This window comes from Lutra lutra, chromosome X (assembly GCF_902655055.1).
Source record: "Lutra lutra chromosome X, mLutLut1.2, whole genome shotgun sequence".
Lineage (NCBI taxonomy): Eukaryota > Metazoa > Chordata > Mammalia > Carnivora > Mustelidae > Lutra > Lutra lutra.
In genome coordinates, this window is record NC_062296.1 from 43,799,686 (window position 1) to 43,814,860 (window position 15,175).

Sequence of the window (15,175 nt, forward strand, 5' to 3'; positions counted from 1 at the left end):
CCAATCCCTTTCTATCTTAACCTCTCCTACACACAGTCTTGTCCGGAAAGGAAGCTGTGGCCCAGTTGCCTGTCAGGTCTCCTCTGCCCACACCCCACCGTGATGGTATCTGGAGGGCAATAGGACCTAGCGTAGTTCAACCCTGAGGCCGAGAGAGAGAGAGAGAGAGAGAGAGAGAGAGAGAGAGAGAGAGAGAGAGAGAGAGACCTGCCTAACCGCGTGGGTTGTGCAAGTGTGCGAGCTAGCTAGTTCGCGAGGGCGGAGTGGAAGTGGGCGTCTGCTGCTTTGGGGGAATAGGAAAGCTGTGGCTCCCTCTGGGATCCAGGGGTCGTAGTGAGAAGCGGTTCCGAAGGTTAGCCCAAGCCCCCTTTTCTGTCGCGCCTCTCCACCCGGAGCATCCTTGGGCTGCCGGCCCTGGCACTCGAAGGCTAGTTTTGTTTGGCCCCAGAGGTCCCTCCCATTCCGCCCGCCCCCGCCTTCAGTGCCTCAGTTCCCGAAGCCACGACTTCCCGCAGCTGGAACTGCAGGACAGGGAGGACCCCAGCAGTCGACGGCGTCCAAGAGTCTGACGACATCTGCCTTTGCCCTCCTGGGCTGGCGCCCCGCACGTCGTGCTTCTCGATAGCAAAGTTTCTCTGTGGAAAAGAAGCCTCTTTAGCTTTCTTCGGATCCTGCAACGCGCGCGCGGACGCGCTCGGCTTCTCTCCACCTGAGACTGCGCTCCCGACGTAGGTGGTGCCTTTGCTCCAGCCCCCTGCTCCAGCCGCTACCACCCCACTTCGGCCTCCCTCCCTCGGCACTCCCCTGCCCCGGCCCGCGGCCTTGGGGGGCGGAGCTTGGGAAATCTGTGGAGCCTGCTGGAGAGCCTTCGACTCCGCGCGGGTCCTGAGAGAGCAGTGGTGAGCGGGCGAGCTGATAGGCACAGCCTAAGGATAGCTTAGGGTGCCTAAGCACTGAAATGAGCCCCCGAAGGGACTTTCAGGCTGCACCCCCTCTTCTGCCCTGGTTCAGTTCTCGGCAGGTTTGAGAGGGCGTACTGGTGGTCAAAACTCCTCGAGAGGTGCTGCTGAGTGTTCGTGCCCCGACAGAGTGGCTACCCCGACTCCCTGCGGGGCTGCGAAAGGAGAAGGAGCCAAGGAGACAGCTGTCCCCAAGTTTTTCACGTGCCTGGAACTGGACTCCGGACTGGGCGCTAAAATGCTTGCTTTCGTCCTGTCCAGGTTTCATAGCATGTCTGTTGACAATTGGAAGCCCGGGCCAATGAAGAGTCAAGTTCGAAGTGGTACTCCTGGGTTCTCCCTCCCATACTCCAACAAGTGTAACATGAAACTAGAGAGAGGGTTCTTCTGGTCTAACTAGCAGATCTCCATTCTGGAATTGTCCTTGACTGCTCTCTTAGATACTTGGACTGCAGTGGCTCCAGGGTTCTCTTGAGCGGGGGTGGGGTTTGCTCTGAAGACCAGACTACAACACTCAGAACCTCGACAATGGACCGAGTTTATGAAATTCCTGAGGAGTCCAACGTGGATCCAATTTCATCTCTGGAGGAAGATGTCATCCGTGGGGCCAACCCGCGATTTACCTTCCCATTTGGCATCCTCTTCTCCACCTTTTTGTACTGTGGGGAGGCTGCATCTACCTTGTACATGGTTAGAATCTATCGAAAGAATAGCGAAACATACTGGATGGCATACACTTTATCCTTCTTTATGTTTTCATCCATTATGGTCCAGTTGACCCTCATCTTTGTTCACAGAGATCTGGCCAAAGACAAGCCGCTATCATTATTTATGCATCTAATCCTCTTGGGACCTGTTATCAGGTGAGCAATTTTTAATTTCTACCCCATCCCCGGGTTTGTGCAGAGAAAGATGAAGCCAATATTTACAAGACTGGTACTGTGCCTCTAATCAATTCTCCCATTCCCTCCCACTCTTGGCTTCCTTGTCCTGCCTACCATCCAAAAAATCTTATCTGAAACCTTAAATGCCACCACAGTGAACATGTGGTGTGTACTCGTGTTCCAAAGCCATGTATGGTACCACTGATAAGACTTCATCAGACAGTGTTTGCTATTTGGATTTGAGTTGTGAAAATTGGTATGGGACCAGCTGATGTGGTTAACCTGTGCACACAGGCCATACCTTCAGAGTGTGTTATTTTAACTCTGCCTTTTAGACACTGTATAAACTGTATCTCACATTCAATTTCTTTATCCTGAGCTGCTTGAGCTAGTGGTCGTGGCGCTTTCAAATTTTCCAGAGTTATTTGACATCTGGAAAATATTTTCAGCTCTTTGTGGTCATCTAGTACCCCAACCCATTGTCGTTTGTTTTTTTCTGTTGGTTCATCAGTCTCCTGTTTATCTCTTTGTATCTTTCTGCTATAAAGGTACATGGTTAGAGGGGACAAAGGAGGATAGGTCATCTCTCCATCTGAATGTTGTAACTCATTGTAGTAGTATCCAGTCTTTCTATTCAGATTGCCTTGAAGGGATGAGAACGTGCCTTATCTTAGGGAGACAGGCATCTGTGTCGGCTGTCTCATCTGGATACTATGGGATTTTCAAGTTAGGGAGATGTTGCAAAACTTAACGAAGTCAGGAGGAAAGAATGGACCAAGTTTGTCTTGATTGCAATCAGCTGAAGAATATGTGTCAGAGTGTTGATGTTGTAATTGCAGAGGGAAGATGTTTCATCCTTAGAGAACTAAACGCAGTCTGAAACTGTTCAAGGATGGAACTCTTCTGCCTTAAAAAAATTTTTTTTAATCAATATATGCTCAAACGAGGAGGGATTGGTCAGGCTCCATTGGAGAAAACAGTAGCCTGAAATTCCAGTGACCTGGAGTTTGGTCCTCCCTCTGTCATTGACTAGTTGCATGGCTCTGATGAAATCTCTGAAGATGTCTTGGACCCCAGTTTCTTCATCTGCATGATAAATGGGTTGGGTTAGATCATGGGTCTCAAATGCAAACGCTTAAACGGGCCAGGCAGGTCTCATATATGAGTGAAGCAGGCCAAGTACAAGAAAACCAGCAGCTTCGAGTGTGATGATAAATGAAAATGAAGTCTTAGTGTTAGAGGAATGATGGAGAATAGTGAATAGTGTGGCAAGCTGGAGTCTACACGATTTGCCTAAAAGAGGCAGCTACTCTGTAATTCCATCCCTATCGTTTCACTGTTGGAATCCAGACCCAATACTGCCATAGGCCCTAACTTTTCAAGAGAACCTTCCAGGACAGGATTTTATATGAAATATCAGTTTGAATCTTGGCAGCTTGACTGACGAAATAACACAGTATGGACCAAACAAACCACAGCTGTTGGTCAGATGTGACTCAGCTGGCCTATATGTAACCTTTGTACTAGGCAATCTATAGCACCTTTCCAATTCTAAATCGTTGAAGTTAAGCTGTAAAACAAAGACCTCATCTTGAACTTGGAACCAAGAAATTTAGAGATGTTGGGGCACCTGGATGGCTTAGTTGGTCTGGGTTTCGGCTCAGGTCATGATCTCAGGGTCCTGAGGTCGGGCCCACGTGGGGCTCCATGCTGGGTGTAGAGCCTGCTTAAGATTCTCTCTCTCTCTCTCCCTTCCCTCTCCCCCTCCCCACCCCGTGCATGTACATGCTGTCACTCATGCTCTCTCTCTAAAAAAAGAGAAAACCCCACAAATTAAGAGATGTCACCAGAGGTACAAGGAAAACATTCTTTTATCAGCCTTTTCCAATGCGATATCCTGAGTTAACAGATCAAGCGCACTCAAAGTGCAAATTTCAGCAGGTACTGCCCCAGTCCAGAGTTTAGACTTCCCTCCTTTGCTTTGTGGCTCCCCAAGCCATCTTTAATTTGGCCCCACCATATGGAGTATTGAGTACTGTATTTCATTTTTGTTATTTAGCTTCCACTAGAAATGATTGGAAAGCATTTATAATAGCCTGACAGCAGGGAAGAAATAATTAAAAGCCCATATATTATATCCTTGATATGCTTATGTTCAAGGCAAATTACTTTATGGGCAGGTAGGAACTTGATTAGTGCTATTAGGCATATGAAGGTGTTTGGAGGATCTGGCTCCCTTATATGAAATGCAAACTACTTCTGAAAATGAAAATGTACTCTAATTTACTGAGGTTTATAACCAAAGCGAACACCCTTACTTAAATCAGTAAATAGCCTTTAGAAGCATAAACAGAATGCTTCCTGCCACTACCTCCCCCAGTATTTTCTTCAGCAATAACACTGATGGGCCTGGGTTAAAATCTAAAATCTTTTATTGGAAATGCACTTGGCTTTTTCTCTTCCCTGTTCTCTCCTCCTCCCACCTTTTCCTCTCCCAGGTTTTAGAATTTGAAATGTCCACTTCCTAGGGAGAAAACTCCATGCTTCAGACTGGCCCCTATGCCCTAGTCTCCGAGGGATCCTGTGGAGAATGGCAGCCAGCACATGTTCGAACCTTCCTATTGGGAGCCAAAGGCCTAAAAAGCACATAAACCTCTGAGCTTGTCTTTAGCCTATTTTTCCATTAAATTACATTGCCATTATTATTATCCTCTCCTCCCATCGTTTCTCACCCTATAATCTTTTCTTCCTTCTTACTCTTTCATTTACACAGAAAATATTTATCAAATACCCAAGATGAATACAACCCATGCCCTCAGGCAGGAAAGATGGCTTCATTTTCACCACAACTCTTCTTTCTTATTATAACAGTCCACAGTTTCCATTCATTTAAGGGTAGTGGAGGAAGTGGTAACTCAGGTGTTCCAAAACAAAATGTTCTGATTGCTTCTCTTCTAGTCACCACATCTGAACTGTTTACAGGCTTCTGATGTATGTGGGAGAGATACAGCAAGAAATGGGGTCTTATCACTATTTCAAGTTTGGTAGGCTTGCGATCCTTAAGAGGATGTTTTCCTCTTTGTAAAGAAAGAAGGAAGTTTCAAAGGCTCTTGGCCCCAAACAGATCAAGAGGCCCCAAAAATAACCTTTAGAGAGATCTTTTGATGTTCCCTGGGTATGTAGCACATTCAGTTCTGAGTTGACAAGTCTTTAAGTACCTTGGTGATTGAATGGCATTACTGTATAGATGTGAGGTTTTTTCCAAGCTCCCCTTCAAGACTTTTTGGCAAGACGATTATAGTTGTGGGCTTTGTCTTGAAAAAAGCTGAACTCAAAAGCCCCAAATATGAAGCTGAATGCTTTGCATAAAGCATAAAGAAATGCTTTACCTTAGCAACTTGAGGTGTTATGAAAACCAGGGCCTTTAAGAACCTTCATCATTTTCTCTCAGCACATTATTTACATATCTTTGTGTTCAAGGTGCCTTTCTACCACAGGCCTATTCTTTTTTTTTTTTTTTTAAGATTTTATTTATTTATTTGAGAGAGAGACAGTGAGAGAGAGCATGAGCTAGGAGAAGGTCAGAGGGAGAAGCAGACTGCCCATGGAGCTGGGAGCCTGATGTGGGACTCGATCCCGGGACTCCGGGATCATGACCTGAGCTGAAGGCAGTCATCCAACCAACTGAGCCACCCAGGCGTCCCCCACAGGCCTATTCTTAAGGAGACAAAGCAATTCCTTAAATTCTCAAAGAAACACTGAAATGGTGTTCTCAGGTCAGTAGATAACCAGCCAAACAAAAAAGGATTTAGACTCAACTTGTGGAAGGAATGACAACTCTTTGACTCATGAGGAATGAGTAGAATGGGAATTAAGGAATGGCAAAAAGCAGCACAAACTCCCTGAATTGTATTATTATCCGCCCCACCCCGCCCCCACCCCCCACTACAACCTTTCTTCCCAGGACAGTTTTAGTTAAGTACCTGTGATGCTTTACCTCTGCAGATGTTTGGAGGCCATGATTAAGTACCTCACACTGTGGAAGAAAGAGGGGCAGGAGGAGCCCTATGTCAGCCTCACCCGAAAGAAGATGCTAATAAATGGCGAGGAAGTGCTGATAGAATGGGAGGTGGGCCACTCCATCCGGACCCTGGCTATGCACCGCAATGCCTACAAACGTATGTCACAGATCCAAGCCTTCCTGGGCTCAGTGCCCCAGCTGACCTATCAGCTCTATGTGACCCTGATCTCTGCAGAGGTCCCCCTGGGTAGAGGTGAGTAGGGTCAGGAGAGGGGAGGGCTCCATTTAAATCAAGGGTCTTAGAAATAAAGACCTGAACTGTCCAATGCACTGGCTACCAGCTTCAAGGGGCTATTTATATTAAAATGAAACATGAAATAAAAAATTTACTTCCTCAGTCGTACTAGCCACGTTTCAAGTGTTCAGTAGCCGTGTGTGCTTAGTGGTTACCGTATTAGATAGCACTGGTAGATAGTCAAAGAACTTGGGGAGCCAGACATCTTAGGCCTGCCAGATTTATTTAATGAGGGTAAACTATTTAAGCCTTAAAGTGCCAGAGATAAGCCCTCTCTGGGCCCAGAAACAGCTGGTAATACCAGCAGTTAGTAAGATACTTTCCCTAGCCCAGAGTGTTTAAATTATACTGAGGGTTTTTTGTTTGTTTGTTTTGGTTTAGGGATGGCCATCTTTTAAGAAGAGATTCCCAAATATTACTGATCATGAGAAAACATATTACTGGGTGAAAACTCCTTCTTAAAAAAATTACATCTTCATGGGACACCTGGGTGGCTCAGTTGTGACTCATGAGACTCACTCTCAGTGGTACTGAGAGTAACACTCAGACGTGGCACTCAGTCTGCCTTCTGCTCAGGTCATGATCCCAGGGTCCTCGGATGGAGCCCTGCATTGGGCTCCCTGCTCAGCGAGAAGCCTGCATCTCCCTCTCCCACTCCGCCTGCTTGTGTTCCCTCTCTCACTCTCTCTCTCCCTGTCAAATAAGTAAACAAAATCTTTTTTAAAAAAATTACATCTCCTACTCAGACCTGACTCAATCTGAGTGTGGGGAGGCCAGGAATCTGTACTTTTTAAAAAATGCCCCAGCTGGGGGCACCTGGGTGGTTCAGTAGGTTAAAGCTTCTGCCTTCCGCTCAGGTCATGATCCCGGGGTCCTGGGATGGAGCCCCCATCGGGCTCTCTGCTCCGCAGGGAGCCTGCTTCTCCCTCTCTCTCTCTGCCTGCCTCTCTGCCTACTTGTGATCTCTGTCTGTCAAATAAAGAAATAAAATCTTAAAAAAAAATGCCCCAGTTGAGTCTGATCAGCCACATTTGGGAACCACTGATTTAATTACTTCTCCCAACTCCGGTGGGGAGAAAGAAATGTAGGTGTGGAACGAATACAGATGAGAATGAGGCTTGGTCCCAGTTCTGACCTTCTGTGTGATTTTTGGAGGAAGTTATCTAAGAGGTCACAGTCTTAATTTCCCACTTGTAAAAGACGGATCTTTAGATGAGTAAGACCTCTAGGAGAGGAGGAAATGTGAGTCATGTTTTCAAAGTCAAGATAAAGTACTGTTAATGAGTTTTAACAGCTCAACATTAGCTTCATCTAGTTAGGCTGGAGCTGGTAGAGCTGTGGGTACAACTTTGAACCATTTCCTTGTTAAATGGCGATCCTGCTTGCCAAAACCCCATGGTGCAAATGAATGTAAGGAGGGCATTTGTCTCCTTTTCTCCTTTCCTCCACCAAGAATTGTTCATGAAATTGTTGGTCTTCACGCTTTTTACGTACCTAGGATTGACAATAGTGTGAAGAGAAAAGGAAATGATGATGATTTTCTTCCTGAGAATTTTGAAGGTCATCAAATCATCTAATTAAAATATATATACTTTACAAAAGTAATACATACACAAACCAATTGACCCACGAGTAATCGTATATGCGTAGAAAATTTCTGGAAAGATATGTCAGAAATCATTTACCGCTGGGGAGTGAAAATGAGAAGTCGTCGACTTTTACCTTTTTCTTTATACCCTTCTGTATGGTTTGAAATTTATATGATTTAAAATTTTTGCTATGACCATGTGTTACTATTTTTGGTCCTTATTTTTTTAATTATAAAAATCAGACAGGGTTATGGTAAAGAATCAGAACCACAAAGAACATATATCAAACAGGAGATGTAATTTTACTTCTCAAAAGTAATCTCTGTTAACCATTCAGTATATATCCTTCCAGACTTTTTTTTTACTATGTAAATATACATAAGTTATATACGTATATGTATTTTTAACAAAAAGGGCTGTATTAAACATTCTGTTCAATGTCTTTTGCCAGTATATCTTTCTTTAATGGTTATTTATACATACATATATAATAATAAATGATAAATACATAATATATGTTTTTCTTATGTGAACTGGATCATTCTTTGTTATTTCTCTGATCTTATGTTGGTAGGATTGAAGTTTGTTTCTGATGTTTGCATTCAAGAAAGTTTTTTCTAATCACAAACTATACTCCAGCGAACATCTTTCTAAGTATCTGTGTCCCAGAATGAGACTTCATAGGATAAATTCTTAGCAATGGAAGTGCTGGGTGAAAGGATATACATGTTCGGAATCTTATCAGTACTGCCAAATAGCCCTCCCAAAAGGTTGTTTGAATTTATATTCCTACCTGTAGTGTATGAATATGCTTTTTCTTTATATATTAAACTAAATATCATTTAGTTGTATAATTATAAAATAACTGATTACATAAATAATTTGCTTTTAATTATGAAGCCAGCTGAGCATCTTTTCATGTTTGGTTATTGTGTTCTTTAAATTGCTGATTTATAGTGGGTTGTCTTTTTCTTATTAATTTGCAGGAGCTGTTTTCTTATTCTGATATTAATCCTTTCTCTGCTGTAGATAAGTGTGTATGTATACATTTGCATGTTTTGTATGTGTGTACATACACACATTTTAAATGGTCTCCTGGCTTTCTTAAATATTAAATTTTTATCATTTAAATTCTTTATTGCTTTAGATCTTGTGCACTTCTCACGAAAGCCTTTCACAATTCTTATCTGATAGGCAATTTAGCCTAATCTTCCAAGTAGATGAATTTCCACATTCAGTTTGTCAATTCCCCTACCAAAACACAAAACAAAGCAGGACAGTAACAACAAAAGAAAAAGAAATTTCACTGAGACTGTGTATTGGGATTGCATTAAATTATTTGGGTTGTTTTGGAGGGAATTTTCATATTTACAGGATCAATCAGTTTCATATTAGAAGAGATGTATGTCTCCATTTCGTTAAGTATTTTTACATCACTTTATTGAGGTATGATTAACAAAAACCTCTACCTATTTAACATATCCAACTTGATGAGTCTGGAAATAAGTATACATCCAGGAAATATCCCTAAAATCTATGCCATAAATGTGCAAAGCCCGCAGCAGGAAAACCATACAACTTTATCAAAATACATTGAAAAATATTTAATGAAATGTACTTTGATAAAGTTTATAGTTTTCTTGCTATTGGTTTTGCACATTTCTAGGTATTAGTTTTTTTTTTTTAATTTGACAGAGAGATCACAAGTAGGCAGAGAGGCAGGCAGAGGGAGAGAGGGAAGCAGACTCCGGACTCACTCCATCCCAGGACCCTGAGATCATGACCTGAGCCAAAGGCAGAGGCTTAACCCACTGAGCCACCCAGGCACCCCTAGGCATTAGTTTTTAAATCACCTGATTTCCTAAGTGTCAGTGTAGTACCTAAGTAGGGGAAATGCGTGTACTACTCTTTTGGAAACGGTGAATGATGATGATGATGATAGGAGCTAGCAGATAGCATCTACTGTGTCCTGAATGTTTCTCTAAGCCTCTTATTTGTAATTATTTCATTTAGTCTTTACAACAACCCTGTGATATAATTCTTACCCCCATTTTTAAAAAGATTTTATTTATTTATTTGAGAGAGCGAGAATGAGAGAGCGAGAGCATGAGAGGAGAGAGGTCAGCAGGAGAAGCAGACTCCCTGCCAAGCAGGGAGCCTGATGCAGGACTCAATCCTGGGACTCCAGGATCATGACCTGAGCTGAAGGCAGTTGCTTAACCAACTGAGCCACCCAGGTGCCCACTACCCCCATTTTAACAAATGAGGAAACAGAGGCACTGAGAGGTTAAGCAAATTCCCCCATGCTTTCATAAGTAATAATTGGCAAGGATGGGATTGGAATCCAGGATGCCTGCCTGCAGAGCCATGTTTCTAACTATATCACTATACAAAGGATGTAAGGGAAACATTCTTCGAGACCTTGTTTTCAACTCTTTGGTGATTTCTCCTATTAGAAACTTTCTGCCGGTACCATCTCTTAAAGTTTGGTAAACAGTTTTTTGGGTTAGGTTTCCTCATTTTCATCCATTCTTCTGCTTTCTCCTTGCTACCCCTTTTTCTAATCTCTTTTTCTCTTGGAGGCCATCTGGATCAGCATAGATGAGCAAATACACTAACAGCATTATGATCTCTTATGGCATGAGTCTATTTGTAGGGAGACAGATGGAAGGTGTTTTTACATTTATTGGAAACATCAGGCTTTCCTTTATTTCACTACTATCAATAAATGAGTTCTAATTTAAGGGACAGCATCACTACACTTGTCTAGATGTATATATACTCTGATGCTCCTAACTAGGAGCATCAACTCTTAAGGATGGGACTAAGAGTGGTTTATAAAGCTAAGAGTACATCAAATTATTTTGTTGTACACCTTAAACTAATACAATATTATATGTCAATTATATTTCAACAAACATGGAAAAATAATAAATAAAAATAAGGCCAAGTGTAGACACTTCAAGAGAGTCTCTCTAGTCTTTGAGATTCCAGCACTCCACTTAGAGCTGAAAAAGATCTTGGAAACAAACTTGTGCTTCTTTTTGGGTTTCCATGGGGGAAGTCTTCACTTTTCTTGCAAATTAAGTTGACATCTCTGTGGCTCCCTGGGATCGGGAACTGTGCCAACATAGCTATGTTCATACGTGAATTTGTTCTTAACTGGGCCCTCAAGCCTCCCTTAATCATCTCTCTGGACCTCCGGGTCTGAGTTCAGGCTTTGTTAACATAGTCTGATTGTCTATTTTTTCTGTTATTTTTTTTCTTACAGTTGTGCTAATGGTTTTTTCCCTGATCTCTGTCACCTATGGGGCTACCCTCTGCAATATGTTGGCTATCCAGATCAAGTATGATGAATACAAGATTCGCCTCGGGCCATTAGAAGTCCTCTGCATCACCATTTGGCGGACATTGGAGATCACTTCCCGCCTCGTGATTCTGGTGCTCTTCTCAGCTACCTTGAAACTGAAAGCTGTGCCATTCTTACTGCTTAACTTCCTGATCATCCTCTTTGAGCCCTGGGTTAAGTTCTGGAGGAGTGGTGCCCAGATGCCCAATAATATTGAGAAAAATTTCAGCCGGGTTGGCACCCTGGTGGTGCTGATCTCCATCACCGTTCTCTATGCGGGCATCAACTTCTCTTGCTGGTCAGCTTTGCAGCTGAAATTGGCAGACAGGGACCTTGTTGACAAAGGCCAGAACTGGGGGCATATGGGCCTACACTATAGTGTGAGGTTCGTAGAGAACGTGGTCATGGTTTTGGTTTTTAACTTCTTTGGAGTGAAAGTGTTGCTGGATTACTGTCATTCCTTGATTGCTTTGCAGCTCATCATTGCTTATCTGATTTCCATTGGCTTCATGCTCCTTTTCTTCCAATACTTGCACCCATTGCGCTCACTCTTTACCCACAACGTAGTGGACTACCTCCATTGTGTCTGCTGCCGTCGGCACCTTCGGGGCAGGATTGAGAACTCAGAGCTACCCTGTGATGCCCAAGCAAGGCAAAGCATTGTCTGAGATTCTATCTTCTGGGTCCTTCGGGGCAGGATTGAGAACTCAGAGCTACCCTGTGATGCCCAAGCAAGGCAAAGCATTGTCTGAGATTCTATCTTCTGGGTCCTTCGGGATAGGCTGGGAGTGGCCAAGAGCAACTTTGCAATTGAAGGAGAGGATGAGGCTCATAGGTGAGTACCCACCAGGACATTTTCTTGAAATTTCTGGTAAGCCTCTAAGAAGAAAGAGCAACTCCCAAATAGTTTTTTTTTTTTTTTTTAGATTTTATTTATTTGTCAGAGAGAGAGGGAGAGAGAGCAAGCACAGGCAGACAGAATGGCAGGCAGAGGCAGAGGGAGAAGCAGGCTCCCCGCCGAGCAAGGAGCCCGATGTGGGACTCGATCCCAGGACGCTAGGATCATGACCTGAGCCGAAGGCAGCTGCTTAACCAACTGAGCCACCCAGGCGTCCCGCAAATAGGTTTTATTTCTTTAAGACTGAGTGCTATGTTTGGAAACCCAGGGTAGCTAAGAAGGTTAGCTTACCAAGAAGGTTCAGAGATACTGTGAACCGCTCCCCTCCCACCCAGGGCAGCTCTTTGGCTGCCCAAGGGGATAATTTACCTCCAAGCACCTTAAGTTCTCTCTCGGTGTGATCTTGTTACTCTGTGATCTTGTTACTCGGCTTGTTTGCTCCAGGGCATTACTGAGCTTTCCTAGGGCTGGGATGAATGCCCAGAATTCCACCAGAATATATACTGACTGATCAGAGATGTGACAATTTGTTGATTATGGGTACCTCCCAGGAAACTGTCTGATTAATGTGGAATTATAACTGTAAGCATGGCTGGGTTTTATTTTTTTTTTAATTCCACTGAGAAACTCTGTTTTAAGAAGAAAACCCCCACTATTAAAAGAGCTGCTCCCCAAACAAGTTAGCTTAGCATTAGGATTTTAGTAGTGATCTTAGTAATCAAAGACCTCTCTTTTCAAGCAACCCTTCCTAGGCACACTCCCAGGAGGGAGTGTGGAGTAGGATTCCTTCAGGGCATAATCCAGAATGACTCTTTCTCAGGGACCTGCAGGGGCATCCAGCTTGTGGAATGGAGTGGTTGAGTAAAATCTCTCACTTCCTGCCTCGTTATCAGGAATTCCCTCCAAACTGGTTTTTCTGTGCTCATGGCAGTTTACTACTTGAGATAGATTTCAGAGAAGCGGAGCTGTAATTGAAAATGTTTCTAATGTATGGAAGAAATGAAGATTGCTTTGTGTCTCCTACTCTTCTGAGTATTTTGCTGGCTTGTTTTTTTTTCCCCCCTAGGGGAGAGAAAAGGTAATAATAGTTGGGCTATTACCTTCCTGCTGTTTGGGGTTTGCGGGGCAGCTAATACTCCAAGGTAGAGTGAAGACAGAGAAAGGAAACCAGATCACATTAACTCATCATTGGTACTGGTTTTTGACCACCGGGCTTTATTTTCTAATAAGGAAATGTTTATCAATCTTCTGCTCATTCCCACACTCCCAATGAATGAATGCATATCTCCCTTTCTCATGAATCTCATATCTGTGGGTATTTTGATGGGGATGTCAGCTCAGATGCCTCTAAGTTAACCAAGGAATTGAGGTTAGTATGGCCACTGCCTGTTGGGACCTAGTATCCCAGCATTTACCTAATGCTCACCCCTTACAGACGAGGAAAGTAGAGAATTCCTAGCAGTATGTACTAATTGTTGCTGCCGCAATGTTTTGAGAAATTGTGAAGGATCTGACCCTAAAGTTTCTTGTCCCTATCCAGTTTTACTCATGAGATCATGTTAAGAGTTTATCTTTAGCCTTATCCCTTCCTCTTATCCAGTGTCAGGAGTTTATGGTGGAAGAGCTCCCTCTTTCAAGTAGCAGGGCTGTTAGCCAGAATAGTCCTATTTCCTGGCATGTCTAGTGTGGTTTCCCATCTTCAACCACTGTTTGGGGGCCAAAAGGATTGAATCGTTAATTGGGAAGGAGAGTCAAGTTACTTGCTTTGGAGCAGTGAAGACTTTCTTTGTCAATCCAACTCCCTCATTTTATCTTTGATGGAGAGACTTAGGTTGGTGTCTGAAAACGCTCACACTCCTATCTTCTGACTATGTTATCTAAGGTGAATTTGAAAGAATCTATTAGGCCTCCAGAAGAACATGCTGTCTCTTTGGAATTCAAACAACAATTTCTCTCTACTGGTTAATATTCCCTTCTATTAAAATAAGAAGCAGTGTGGAACTGTAATTTGGCCCATAAAAGCCATGTGAGTCAGCTACTTAAGGCACACACTAAGCCAAGCAGGCCAATTAGAGCTGGAGTGGAGATACACAGGGCAGAAACATGTGCCTTGGTACTAGACCAGGCATATTTTTTCCCACGTACCCTCCCCAGCCTCTGTGACTTAATATCTCTGGAATGCAGGGAGTTCAGGATGAGGGGTGTGGGACAGCTTTCGGACCTGAAAAACCTGCTGCCCTTACCCAAGGAGAATAGAGTCTAGTGATACCTTATGCAAATGAACTCTCAGAACGTCCTATACGTGGTTGCCTTTCTTTTCCACAGCAGTCTTCTAGATACACAGAAAAAGGAGAAATTTCAAAATATGGTGGATGGGCAAGGGAAGTGCTCCCATCTGCAAACACCTCTTTAATTGACTACTTTCTTTTTACCCTTTGAAATCTTTAAGTGACACAGGGTAGTTGTGTAGGGGCCAGCCTTCCTGGGAGAAGAGGCAGAAATGGGGCCAGGAAATGGGTCTTAGAAAAGGAAGGCAGAACCATGAAGTGTGGGGGTAAAGAGAGGCTGTTGTAGCCACAGTCCCCCCACTCCCCGCCCTGCTAAGTACCTGAAAATGAACATGTTAAGGAAATGTATCAAATAAACTCATAGTTGTCAATTTCATTTGTTTCACAAATGTTTAAAGACTTTGGGGCCTAGAACTGGGAAGCACTGTAGGAGAATTAAATAATAGTTGATATTTATAAGCATTTACTATATGCCTGGCATGGTGCTTTATATGCATTATTTCATTCAGTTCTCAAAACAATCCCTTATGAGGTAGGTACTATTATCCCCCATTTTACAGATGAAGATTCTAAGGCATAGAACAGTGATGTGACCTGTCCAAAGTCACAGCTAGTTATCAGAGCCAGGATTCAGTCTTGGGCACTCAGGCTCCAGAGCTCACACTCTTCATCATGACACAAGCCTCTAAATCCTCTTAAGTCCTTTGTGGAGTTAGTTTAATATGTTAGTGATTCCAGGGATCTTTTCTGGGCTGTAATCAAGGGGCATCACTGGATTTACTCGAGAGAAAAAGGTCAAGTCCTAAAAGGCCTGGGATGAAAATGGAGTATGTGTTCACCTGTACTTATAGGTTGATGTTACTTAATGTTCACATGTACTTATATTTAATGT

General features: G+C 43.3%; 1 protein-coding gene across 7 annotated transcripts in view; it reads left to right on the forward strand.

Annotated features, from left to right (window-relative positions):
• The first annotated feature begins 227 nt into the window (after nt 1–227).
• Nucleotides 228–15,175, forward strand: part of XKRX (XK related X-linked) — a 28,577-nt gene continuing 13,629 nt past the window's right edge. For 3 of the 7 annotated variants that reach the window (XR_007124830.1, XR_007124826.1, XR_007124829.1), the window contains exons 1-3: nt 228–1,822; nt 5,849–6,117; nt 11,020–11,932. Coding sequence is in view for 2 of the 7 variants with exons in the window: in XM_047716461.1 (XP_047572417.1) it covers nt 1,488–1,822; nt 5,849–6,117; nt 11,020–11,749; nt 11,834–11,849 (1,350 nt within the window). In the remaining 5 variants the exon portion in view is untranslated. The other 4 variants (XR_007124827.1, XR_007124828.1, XM_047716461.1 and 1 more) reach the window with 4 other exon arrangements.